At 45.5% G+C, this 12,353-nt stretch overlaps 1 protein-coding gene across 3 annotated transcripts in view; it reads right to left on the bottom strand.

The window, feature by feature from the left end:
- Positions 1 to 218: 218 nt before the first annotated feature.
- The window catches only part of SERTAD2 (SERTA domain containing 2), a 114,594-nt gene continuing 102,459 nt past the window's right edge, over positions 219 to 12,353 (bottom strand). For 2 of the 3 annotated variants that reach the window (XM_014836784.3, XM_014836783.3), the window contains exon 2: positions 219 to 5,469. In XM_014836784.3, coding sequence (XP_014692270.1) covers positions 4,518 to 5,465 — 948 coding nt within the window. In that variant the 5' untranslated portion in view covers positions 5,466 to 5,469 and the 3' untranslated portion in view covers positions 219 to 4,517. Of the gene's footprint in view, positions 5,470 to 6,639; positions 11,254 to 12,353 lie in introns of those variants that run through there. The other variant, XM_070512030.1, reaches the window with a different exon arrangement.

Raw genomic sequence — 12,353 nt, 5'->3', positions numbered from 1 at the left:
CAAACCCTGGACAAAAATGATTACAGAGAGTTGGGGGAGCAGAGTTCGAACAAGGAGAAAGGCCCAAGAGGCAAGGGAGAACCAGGAGAGAAAGGTGCGTCTGAGACCAAGAGGCATGAGAAGGTCCCCAGCTCCACCTCCAGCAGAGGGAACACGACGACTCCTGACATCCGAGCTGGCCGAGCTCCAGTCAGAAGGAAACTGCACACGCGCCTCACTCATCTTTTAACTGTTTATTGTATAATATAAAACTACAAAAGTAAGACTGCTCATTTCCATGTACATTTAATCTGTCCAATTGTTTAGATTACAGCCCAAACCTACACGTGAATACAGCCATCTGGGTTCCGATGTAACGTCTGTAATATTGCATAGAAAAGGCACAGCTCTCAGGTCTGTGGGGGAAAGGTTACACCTCCTTTTTTGACAGAAGCCCTCCTCAAAACACCATGCACCAAACACACCACTATGTACATCTTTTCCAAAATCTTGGTTGTTTGCTTGTATGGATTGCACTTCTCTTCTAAACTTGTTATTCCCCAAAAGATGTCCAAAATTTTTATTGGCTTTGTCTGCAATCGCATTTGATCCTGGCCAATTTTCAAGAACCATTTAGACTCGTTCTTAGAAGCACTGAAAACAACTGTACACAAGCAGGACACACGCACCTCGCTGCCATTGGCAGGTACCGGGAAGTTAACCATTTACAGCCAGAACGGGTTAAATAAGCTCTTTTCAATATTTTCAGAAAATGTATAAAGGTCCAATTTGTAACAGCAAGGTTTTGAAATTAAGACAATTCTTATGGAGAAGGACAATTGCTGCACAAAGCAGAGTCTCATAGTTGTTTTTTTACATCTGTCATTTAAGAAGGCTGCCCTGCGGGATTCATAATTCATTGTTTACCACAAAGGTGGCTAATAAATTTAGGCTTTAAAAACGATCCGTAAGTTGATACTTTGGCTCTTTGGAGCTTATTTACTTAAGAAATTTTCCTTGATTGACCTCAGGGCCGCCGGGACGCTCCGAGGGGCTATGGCCATCAAAAGCTTAATTGATAAAGACACTGGAGGTGGAGCAGGGGCCCAGCTCGTTCTCAGCCTCTGATGTGAACAAGGGTGTCAGTGTGGTGGCCCCGTCTGTCATAAAGAGAAAGTGCTACTAAAAAAATGCTTAAAAATATCAACCCTTTGATGCTTGATTTTCTTAAAAATTTGGAGGTATTAAAACATTCCTCATCCATACCTTTTGCATATTTCAAATAGACCCATATTAGAGAAGAGAGTAAAAATGAATGTGGACTGTGCATACGATGAGAAGACCCAGGGGTCTGGCTCGGACCCCCTTTTAATACAGATTGACATTCCTACAAGAGAATACATTCCTACCATACATTCTGCACATGTTACGATCCAGATGTTGTTAGAGCTCCACAGTAAAATAAATATATTTACACAGAAAAAAGGAATAAATAACTTATGAAAAAAAATCACTTCAAATTCAAAGCTCTTATTATTCTGCTCTCGTCTTGTCACTTCATTGCACATCACTGTCAATAATTGTCCTCTCCCAGCCCCACCCGGCACGTCTTTCTCATGAAGGCACCTCAAACTGCCTGCCTGGCTTACTGAATGCCGCGTGATGTCCTCCAGCACCGGGAGGGCACTGCTGCCAGGTGGCATCTGGAAGCACGTCCCACAGTCAGACTGGGACTCGGAGATGGCACACAGGCTCACGTTCTTCCCTGTTGGGACATCACTTTGTAAAAATAAGACACAAAGATAACTTGAACACTTGATGGTTTTGTTCTTTTAAAATGGGCCACTAACTTCCCCTATCCTCCCCATTAGACCTTGAATATCAAGCATTTACGGCAAGAGTACCCAGAATTAAAAAGCATCTGCCTGTTGTTCTCGAGGGTTTTGTTTGGATTCTGAAGCCCAGCCTTACAAACACGAGAGAGTCGGAGAACCACGTCTGGGCAACACTTCGCTGTGCTTATCTGAACTGTTGCCCAACATATGGGATTTGTTTAAACACACGATTTGCTAATCCACCCAGAGTACAGTTGTTCTAAGTTACTGTAAATCAGCCTTTAATAATGGCTGATCAGCCGCCCTTAGCCTGTTATTGTTGGGCATGATCAACACTATTGTGTGTGCACGTATGTGCAGGTGTGCGGCAGGGGGTGAGTCGGCCGGGTCTTCCAGTTATCAAAAGCATGGCGTCTGCACTGACTTGTTCTCCATAGGAAAAGGAAGCTCTTAAAACGGACAGGCACAGTGACACCGGAAGCATCTACAACAACCCTCACCTTTGCTATCTGGTCCCTAGTCCTACCAAAGGAAGTGACACATCTGAAGCAGCACGAGGTGTTCCGGTGGAGGTGGGCTGTAGGAGAACAGGTGCAATTTGATCCGTTTCTCACTGTTCTGAGTTGATAAGTAGCCTTTAAAAACACATTCAAGTGGGGGGGGGAAGTAATATAGAATGTAGAAAGATTCAATCATATCATACACGAATCTTTTGCTTAGATGAGCAGTTCCTTCATCACAAATGTAATTACTTCCCCATGTGCATTATAAAAATAAAACTATCTATGGCTTGTTTAAAGTGCCATTTTATAAAGCTGACTTTTTTAATTGGCCAGAAAGACTCAATTTTATCCATGGCAAGAAGTGAGCAGAATTGGTGACTCAATATTGACAAATGACCAACAACAAAGACAACAACAACAACACAAATCCCATAATTTAAAAATTCTTAAATAAATATAAAAGTTATTCCTAAAGAAGCCATCTGCATTTCAACAAATATAGGTGGTAACCAGCTAAAGTACCATTGGAAGAAAGAAAAAAAAACGAAACGAAAAGGCCATAAACAATTTCGGCAACAGGCATGATACATTGCAAATGTTTTAAAATTAAATGTACACCGCTAGGAACAAAGAGCTACTTCTCAAGTGTCCTGGGGGGGCGGGGGAGGGGGAGGAGGAGAAACATGAACAGAAGGTCCTGTCTGTGTATTGGGGTAAAACAGCCTTGCAAAGTGTAGTTAAAGCAGTTGATTCAAGAAAGTAACCAGATTGGAAGCCGTGATGTAATGGGACCGACTCCAGGTTCAAGAGTTACACGAGTGCACCCCAGGCTGAGCCAAGGTGAGCAGAGCTCACTGTGGTGATCATGAAGATGCCATTTCCAGCACTTAGCAACAGAGGGAACGAGAGCTCTAGGGAAGGGAAGCTGCAAAAGACAACTGAGCGACATGATGGATGCCTTCTGGGGGAAGATTTTCTTCTTTACGAGCCTTAAGCATTGCGGTACGGTTTAGTTCCGTGAAGAGGTTGGTTGCTTTTCATAAAATTTTGTTCACGTGTAAAATTTCACGTCATCATAAAAATTACGCCAAAAAGGGAAACATTTGGGTTTTCGTTTAAAAAAAATAAAAACAATTAAAAGCGCAAACTTGGCATAGATACAGTGAGTATTCGGTAGCCTTCCTCTCAAAAGAGGAAGCTAAAGAGAACCATCACTTAAACCCCCCCGAGCTTGACAGTTGTCTCCCGCCAACCGCTGACTGAAAATTTGATGAGCAGACGTGGCTCTGGCTCCGGAAGTCACCGTGCTGGCGGGTGTTCATGCCAGGGGGTCGGTGCTCCTGAAATTTGGGTGTGATATCGCCTGGCCCTTCCTTAAAGCACTGTGTGTGTGTGTGTGTGTGTGTGTGTGTGTGTGTGTTTGCATTTGGGGACATCAACTGCAGACTGATTTGATCCAATTTTCTCTTTGCACCAAACACATATAAAACATTACAACTCTATAAAAGTACAAGTGCAACTTGTACATCTGAAGTTTGCAGGAACTAGGTGAGCAAATCCTATCAAAATAGCTATCTCATATGTATAAACAGCATTTGTTTTTAGAAAAACAATATCATAAACTGCAGAATCTGTACAAAAATATAAAATAAATTTGGGCAGCAGTTTCTAAACAGCCATGTAAATGCAACACTTATGAGGAGTAGTTAATGCCTCTAAAAAGGCTGAATTGCCAAGTCAACCTATACAGGGCGAAAATGCCAGAAAAGGTACTGAGATTATCTAAATAATATATATATATTTTTTCTTTTTTTTCTTTTTTTACCTCTTGCAATAAAACTTATAGAAAAAATAGACAAATATGCACATGCAATTTACAGCTTTTCCAACTTATTCCTTGTGCTTCACTTGAACTGTTTATTTTTGTCATTCAGCATAGCAACATTGTCTTCCAATGTATTCTTTCCTATTCCAGGGTAGCAGGTCTCTGAGGAACCACTCCGAAAAGCATATTAAAAGTGGTCGTACTTGGATGAAGGCACTCCAACTCTGCTCAAAGCAAAAACTAGTGTGATCCTTTTGTAAAATGTTTCGTTTTCTCTGAAAAAGGCAAGCAAGGGTGCATGCACAGTGCGGAGAGCTGTCAGGGTGTGGGACGCTGGCAGGGTCTGGATGGGCACAGTCACCGGGTCCCCAGGTCTTAGGACCCGACGAGCACCTCCATGATGTGGTCCAGCTCTGTGAGGTCCATTTTGAAAGGCTGACTCGGGGCGACGGGCTGACTGCTGTAAGGAGCCAGAGTCTTGAGGAGGTCGTCGGCGGACACCGGGGCCATTTTTGAGGCTGTCCCCGACGTGGATGTGCAGGGGTCAAAATCATACATCGACGTGTCGATGTCGGCAAACAGGATGTCGTCCAGGGTCAAGTCTGTCAGAAAGCCTGTGGACGTTGTGATTTCAAAGTTCCCGGGTAGAGAGTCCATCAGTTTCGCGTCGTCAGGCCGGCCCTCCTGGAGCCCCTCGGGTTTCTGGAGGCTGGACTCGCTGGAGTCCCCCTTCGGGCTGTCAGTCGCTGCCACGGTGGTGGCCTCGGTGGAGGTAGATGTGGGACAGAGCTCCTCGATCTCGTCCAAGGCCGAGGAGAAGCTGTCCTTCTCCGGTGGGAGGGCTGGAGGGGAGACTCTGGCGGGAGCAGCCGGCGGCATGGCCGGGGAAGTGCAAAAAGTGTCATCATCGTCCTCGAGCAGCGAGGCCGGGGTGAGGCAGGCCTCCAGGGGCGTAGTGCTTCCGAGGTCGCAGGGGTGCGCAGAAGGGGACGCGGGGTGGCTGAGGGCGGCCGGGGCCTCTCGGTAGCTGTCGCTCAGCGAGTCGGCCGGCTGGGAGGAGGTGGGGAACACAGGCCTCAGGCTGCCTTCCTGTTTGAGCTCCTCTTGGATCCGCCTCAACATGTTGTTGATGAGCACGGTCTTCTGCAAGCTGGGCTCTGTGAGGGGCCTGTGGTTATAGAGTTTCATAAGGGAAATGTTGAAGATAGTCTGGCGCTGTAAGGTGTAAGACACCTTGGACGGACCGTCGGAGGGAGACACGATTTTGCCTTCCAGCCCATCTTCATGCTCGTCAAACTTCCGTTTTCCTCCTTTACCCAACATATATCTGCAAAGGAGAAAGGGAGGAAACGGAATTAATCACCCGAAAGCTAATTCCCACCGTAAAACAAAGACGCTGATTCAGAGGTCAGGACTTGGACTTCAATTCCTTGCCCATGGTTAGTGAGAACAGACTGATTAACTGGGGGAAGACCTTTTGGAATAAGAGAGAATTGGGAAATCTACGTTCGTATGCCGGTGGAGCAATTTTTATCACTAGGTAGTCTGGTGAATATATTTCTTGAGAAATGTGTACGACACAGACAAGTTAAACGTTACCATGGAAACCGTGATTTTGACTTTCTCAGCTCGTGTGCCTGCTTTCGCTTGCATGCCTAACATTACTATGCAGGTTCAATTTCCCTCCCCCAAACCCATTTATTTTTAAAGCTCAAGAAAACACTTACAATGCTAGGACCTAAACAGATAAAGGTGTCAGAGATTACAGGTTGACCACATCTTGAACAATTAAAAGAACCAAGCTGGAGAAGGGGGAAGATGTACAATTTGGGCAGAACTGTGTGTGCTTTCAATGTGCCTTTTCCTTGCTCATTATGCATACAGTCCTTCTGTCTGTTTGGTGACATGTGGTGAAGCACTCGGCCTGTGTTAAATGACCGGTGTGATTGACCTGCCACCGCTTTTCGGTCTAGAATCAAGAGGAGGAATGTGGATTTCCCAGCCCGAGTTTTTCCATGACTTGATTTCACTGTGTGCAGTTATGACTGAATGCCACTGGACTAATTTAAAAAGTAATTTGCCCTGATTATAAGCATTGCTGTTTGGGTACTTGAGATGTCTCATAACAAAATACCTACAGATACAGATGTATGTCGAAGAAGCGACGAGCTCGGCTCTCAGAACGTGAGCGTTTGGAAATGGGTTGCATTTTAACTCCTGCCCCACCTCACCTGAGGCTCACAGCCTGGCTGCCTCGCCTCTTGCTCTGCCCTGAGTGAGGACGTCCTCAGCTGGCTGCGCCTTTTGGAGAGGGGTCCCTCTTCTCAGAACTTCAACCAACTGAACAGAACAATCTCAAGTCCACTGCCCTTTGCCTCACATACCTCCCTTCTACCCATTTAATCAGGAAAGCTGTCCTTATGTTGTCCAGAGGGGAGACGTGGTTCTAATTAAGCCTGGCCCCTGCCTTCTCCCTCACCTCCTCTACGACACTTACCCATAGATGCGTGTTAATCCTCTCCTCAGTGCCACTCACTCACTCTCGTATCTTCATATACAAGTGAGTGCTGTGCAGTGATCCAATTTTTCTTCTAAAAGTGACTCGCCTTTCACTGAATTGCTTCAGCTGATTTTGACGGCGCCTCAGTCAATCCTTTACTACCTCATTCCGCATCTCTGCTCCTGGGCATGGGCCAGAAAGCGCGGAATCCTGCAGACGGATAAAGCCTGGTCTTCACGGGGCTGAGTATCTTCTCCCACACCTCAGTATCATTTTGAATTATGAGTCTCACCCCAAAGGAAGAAGGCTAACTATAAGAAAACTTCACAGAACTTCCCTCCGACACTTTGCTAAAGGAGGCCACACTGTCCCTCAAGGGGGCCAGACATGCAGGTGGCCAGAGAGCCTGGCACACAAGTCTCATGGGGCGGTACGGGGGACTGCCTTCATGTGCCTCAGTCTCCAGGAGAGAAAGGAGACAGCTGCAACCCGTCAACGTCAGACTCAGCTTGAGAATTTGTTAATGCTCATAAAGAATGTGGAATTACTTGTATGAAACACTTTCTCTCATTTTGTAAACATTAAGAAAATGGCTGTCAATCACTAGGACCAAAGACCAGTCCCATAATTAACTGCTCTCCGAGGCAAGGAAGGGTGATAGGAACAACTTGCTTATCGAATACTTCAGATGAAAGAAACATTTCCCGCTGCTCACACGTCGCCCAGGACACTTCCTGTCTCGAGTCTCTGTGCCTGTGCAACTTGGTGCGAATCAGAGAGGGTGATTCATTTCACATTACAAAATACTTTTCCACTTTATGCAGAAGTGTTACCGGACAACTGTTTTCAAACAGAGAACTGTATTCACAATTATACTATTTGTGTTTGCTTACAACTTAAGCATTTACATACTTGCTTCCAGAAAGCTTCCTCTCTTGCCAAAGAGCTCACTAAGGTACACTTAATTCCCATATGAAGCTGTTAGATGATCTGCATTCTATGTAATAATGTGATCATATCCAATACATTTAAATGTGCGTGTGAGAACACAAAAATGCATACACATACCCTCGGAAACAGTGTTTCTCAAAGTGTGGTCCATGATGAGGTAAGTAGAGATTCTGTATTAATTAAAAACTTTTATAGAAAATTTACAGAGCAATTGTATGTCTGTAAATCTAATTTAAAAACGAGGTTTCTATTTTAACGTCTTTGTCCTTTAATCTCATTTCCTAGTGATTGTTTTTATTATGTTTCACTAAAATATTAGTCTATGAAGGAGGAAACAAACAAAATGGTCCTTCATCACAGAAAGTTTGAGAAGCACTGTCCTAAAATGTAAACTGAAGTCACAACTAAAAGCAGGTTAGTAAGCTCAGCGCCACTTTCAATTTTTCTTGGTTTTCTGGAGGAGAGGTAACACTTGGCTAAGACTTTTTTCTTTTGGTCTCGATATAGAACTGTCTCTTGAAGACTTGCTGCCAAAATAAACAACAGGACTTTCTCAATAACTCACATTTCTCTAGAAATAATCACTGAATCTACAGAACTGAGATATCTGATAAGCACGCAGTCCTCCGGGCCTTTAGCCGAATTCTCACAGCTGAAAGAGATCTGTGGAGATCTTTGCAGAGAGATGTCAATGTGGGGAGCACCTAATTTCCAATTAGAAGGATCCAGCTGGTCATAGCTGTGTGATAATCCTAATGATTTGGGAAAAGCCTGATAAGACATTTGTAATGCTGTCTGGAAGGGGAAGGAGGAGGGCCCCTTGTAAGCAAGATCTGTGAGCAGGAATATTTAGACAAATCGAATCTTGGATGCTTTTCAAATGTGTAAATAGGACCCATGATGGAGTATGTCTCAAAGCAAGTTTGCCCTCATTTCTCTGGTTCATTTTATGAAGCAAAACTGGCTGCACACACCCAGTAAGATTGCAAAATCCACACAATCTTGATTTGTAATCCTAATTCTATCTAAATTCTTATAGAAAGGAATAACATGCAACATAAAATCTAGTCCACATTTTTATTTTAAAAAATTTAAAAGTCTTAAAACATTAAAATTTTCCCAATGTTTGTGGAACACAGTTTCGAGTCAAGTGCTCCCACTCCCAGAAGCGGGAGGGCGGTGAGAAGAGTGCTCCCTCCCAGGGCTGTAGGAACACCCACCTCCAGGAGCAGGGCACCATTCAAAGAAGGACAGCCAGCCTCTCGAGGACCCGACGGCAAGAAGCCAGGCGGGGTCTCGGGCCTGAAGCGCAGGCTGGCCAACGCCAAGGCTGGCTGGCTCCGCAGAAGCCGCTTCCCTCAGGCACTCCAAGAAATAACAATAGCTCTTTAAGCACGCTATTGGAGAGGCACGTGACCTTTTAAAAGGCCTCGCTAGGCTGCAGTCTGAAGATGAAGCAATGGCTGGGGCTCACTGCAGGCTTCAAGGTAACACTAGTGAAGGGGGCATCTGCTGTTCTGGCCTGAAGGGCCCCCAATTGTGGAACACAGACTCGGGATGATGGCCTGGAGTTCACTGAAAGGCGGGGCTTGTGACAAGTCCGGTTTCTAGGCGGCCCTGAGGCTTGACACCCCATTGTGTCTCCTCCCTTGGCTTGTGAAGACCTGAGCCCAAAGCCCGTGCTTTCTACCCAATCTTTCAGTCAAAGTCCCAAAAGGGACCCGAGCTTCAGGGCTGGTTAGAGACCCCCATATGGAGGAGTGAGGTGGGTGTTCCCTCCCTTTTCTGCCCACCCAACTGGGCCTAAAACTAACCACAGGCACTCTCCACTGGCTCTTAATATACGGTGCAAGATAAAACACCCTCCTCCCCAATACACTTGTTAGAAACAAACTCCTAGCACTCTGACTTTCTTTGCATAAATTTCAGCAACTATAACTGCAGCAAACAGTTTTGAGAATAAAGATCAAAACTCATGGGTAGCAACAGAAATGAAAACTTCTCTTCCAGAGCTTTCCAGGAAGTTTAATACTGAATAAAACTCTCTCTATACACCAAATCTGGCTCTCAAGTGTGCAGCTTTCCCCAGGAAGGACCCTGCTCTGAAAAGCTACAACCTGCTTGAGCAAATGATCACAAGTAACCAATGCCACTCAGAGATTCCTGAGCAGAAGAAGTACCAGAGGAACAGAAGACGACAGTACCTATCTGGGAGTCTGCAATGCCAGAGTCTGAGGGACTCGCATGGTGAGGAACCCGAGACTGTTACAGACTAGAGGGATCGGGGAGGCTTCTGGAGACACGATTTGAGATCTATATTTAAAGTGGGATTGTCTCTTAATGTCTGTTTTCCACTCAGGACAGTAAGCCCCACGAGGGCAGAGACTGTTTCATTCATCTCTGCATCCTCAGGATAGGGCAGTCCCTGACACAGAGAAGATGCTCCATAAATCGTTGCTGAATAAATGAATGGTAAAATGGAAACAACGGGAAGAGACACTGAGGGACTGCCAGAGAAGAGTGATAAAGCGAAAGATGGGAGGGGTGTGTGTCTTTGGCCCTGAGTGTGATCTGTGCATGGGAGGGAGGGCATGAGAAAGGGGAGAGCTAATGGGCCTCAGAGGTGACTGCTGTACAGAGTGGACCTGGGCAAGGAAATGCGCTAGGACCAGAGGCACAGAAGGTGGCAGGGCAGCTCCAGCTCAGAGGGCTCTGGCGAATGCCTCTGTCTCACTCGCTAGTTCTTGAACTCGGTGAGCATCAGACTCACCTGGAGGGCTTGTGAGCACAGAATGCTGCCCTCCCACTCCCCAAGGTTCTCAGCAGGTCTGGTGTGGGCGACTGAGAATCTGCATGTCCAACAAGTTTCCAGGTGATGCTGGTTTGAGGACCTCACTTCGAGAACCATGACTTCCTCTTTTCCCCATGCGGCCATTTTGTGTTTAAGCCTGAGAATATCTTTCTTTACTCAATTAATCTTCAGCCGGAAGGTCTTCCCTGTTTGTGTCTAAGCAAGAAAGAAATGAACGGCGTTTTTGTGACGGCAACTGACAACTGACCTTAAAAAAACACTCCATGTAGAATTAAGATGTCTTCAGCTCAATTTTAACGATAAAGCTCAGCCTCTCAGACTGATCATCAGATCCCACTGGCTCAGTGGGACCCAGACTCTTCTTGCTGTGATCTTAGAGGGAACAGCAGTGAGGCCTTATGTCCAAAGTACAAAAAGGAACTGAGATAGTACCTATGTGTTACAGGTTAACATTTCACAGCTTTTATATTTTTAAGCCATTAAGGGAAAAAATGCCAACATTAAGAAAAACAAGAGATCAGAAAAGTTCTTTTTAACTCAATGTTTTTCAACTACATAAAGCCTATGCCTTTGAATTTTTTTAAAAAATCACTCTCCTTTAATGTTATCTGAACTGTCAAAATGTTATGATTTTAAAATTAAGAATAGTAAATCTAGTTTTGTAAACTACCACTTCTGTAAGCCTAATGACAACAAAGCCCACCGCTTTTTTAAATTGAGGTAACATTAATATTATAACATAAGTTTCAAGTGTACAAGATTATAACTCAACATCTGTATACACCACAGCATGCTCACTACCAAAAGTGCAATTTCCATCTATCACCATACAACTGACCCCCTTTACCCATTTTGCCCACCTTCTATACCCCCCCAGCTCTGGTAACCACCAATCTGTTGTCTGTACCTATGTTTGTTTTTGCAAAACCTACTGCTTTAAGCTGCAGGCTCACCACAGCCCTCAGTGCCCACTGGTGCTTCCTAGAGGCCCCAGCCTGCTGGCTGCTGACTGACAGGCTCACGGAGGGGCTGTGCTGCCCCTGCCGGCAGCCTCACTGCTGGGGCTTGTGAGAGGCCTGAACAGGGAGCCCTCCCCATGGCTTTCTGACTCTGTGCCAGGCAAAAAAGATGTAAAGGACTGCATTATGCTTTAACCCAATTCATCCCAAACAATAGTCACTACTCCAGACAGAAGGAAAACCCTCCATCTTGTCCTACTCAGTATCCAGGGAATTCATGCTACAAAAGGTCTTTAAAAGGGGGGTCAAAGTTGATACCTCAGTCCCAATTTCTGAAGCGAGGAAATGATTGGGGAAGGTGTGACTGACCACATGATCAAAAGGCAGTGATGTGGGGAGGCAGCTGACCCGGCACACCTGGGAGGCCGTGGAAATGGCTCCCAGCTCAGCACCACTCGGGTAGAGCGATGCTTGTCAGGACACAGCACAGGATGGGGGATCCCAGAAGCCATTTCTTGGAAACACCTAAAAAGGCCCAAACGGTTTGTACCACATGTACATTTTCAAGCGCTTGTTCCAATTTCCTTTTGGACTAGTGAATAACAACTACAAGTCCAGTGTCTTCCCTTCTCAGAGCGTAGCAGGCTTCATGATTGAGTGACGTGTTTTAAAAGTCAGTTAACAGGGCAGAACTAAGCCACGGTGCCTGCCATCGGGGAAAGGTAGTTACCACCGGGACGCACAGCTTCTGGGGAGCTGGTCACATTCTACTTCTTCACCTGGGTGGCAAAGACACTGCTGTTTGCTTTGGGATAAGTCACTGGCCTGTAGCCTTAGGATCTGTGCACACTTCTGTATGCATGTGGTACTCTAATAAAAATGGTTTTTTTCTTCTTCTCCCCAAAGCCTCCCAGTACGCAGTTGTACATCCTAGTTGTGAGTGCCTCTGGTTGTGGCATGTGGGACGCTGCCCCAGCATGGCCTGATGA

This window comes from Equus asinus, chromosome 6 (genome assembly GCF_041296235.1).
Source record: "Equus asinus isolate D_3611 breed Donkey chromosome 6, EquAss-T2T_v2, whole genome shotgun sequence".
Classification (NCBI taxonomy): domain Eukaryota; kingdom Metazoa; phylum Chordata; class Mammalia; order Perissodactyla; family Equidae; genus Equus; species Equus asinus.
This window is presented reverse-complemented; position numbering and strand designations above follow the sequence as displayed.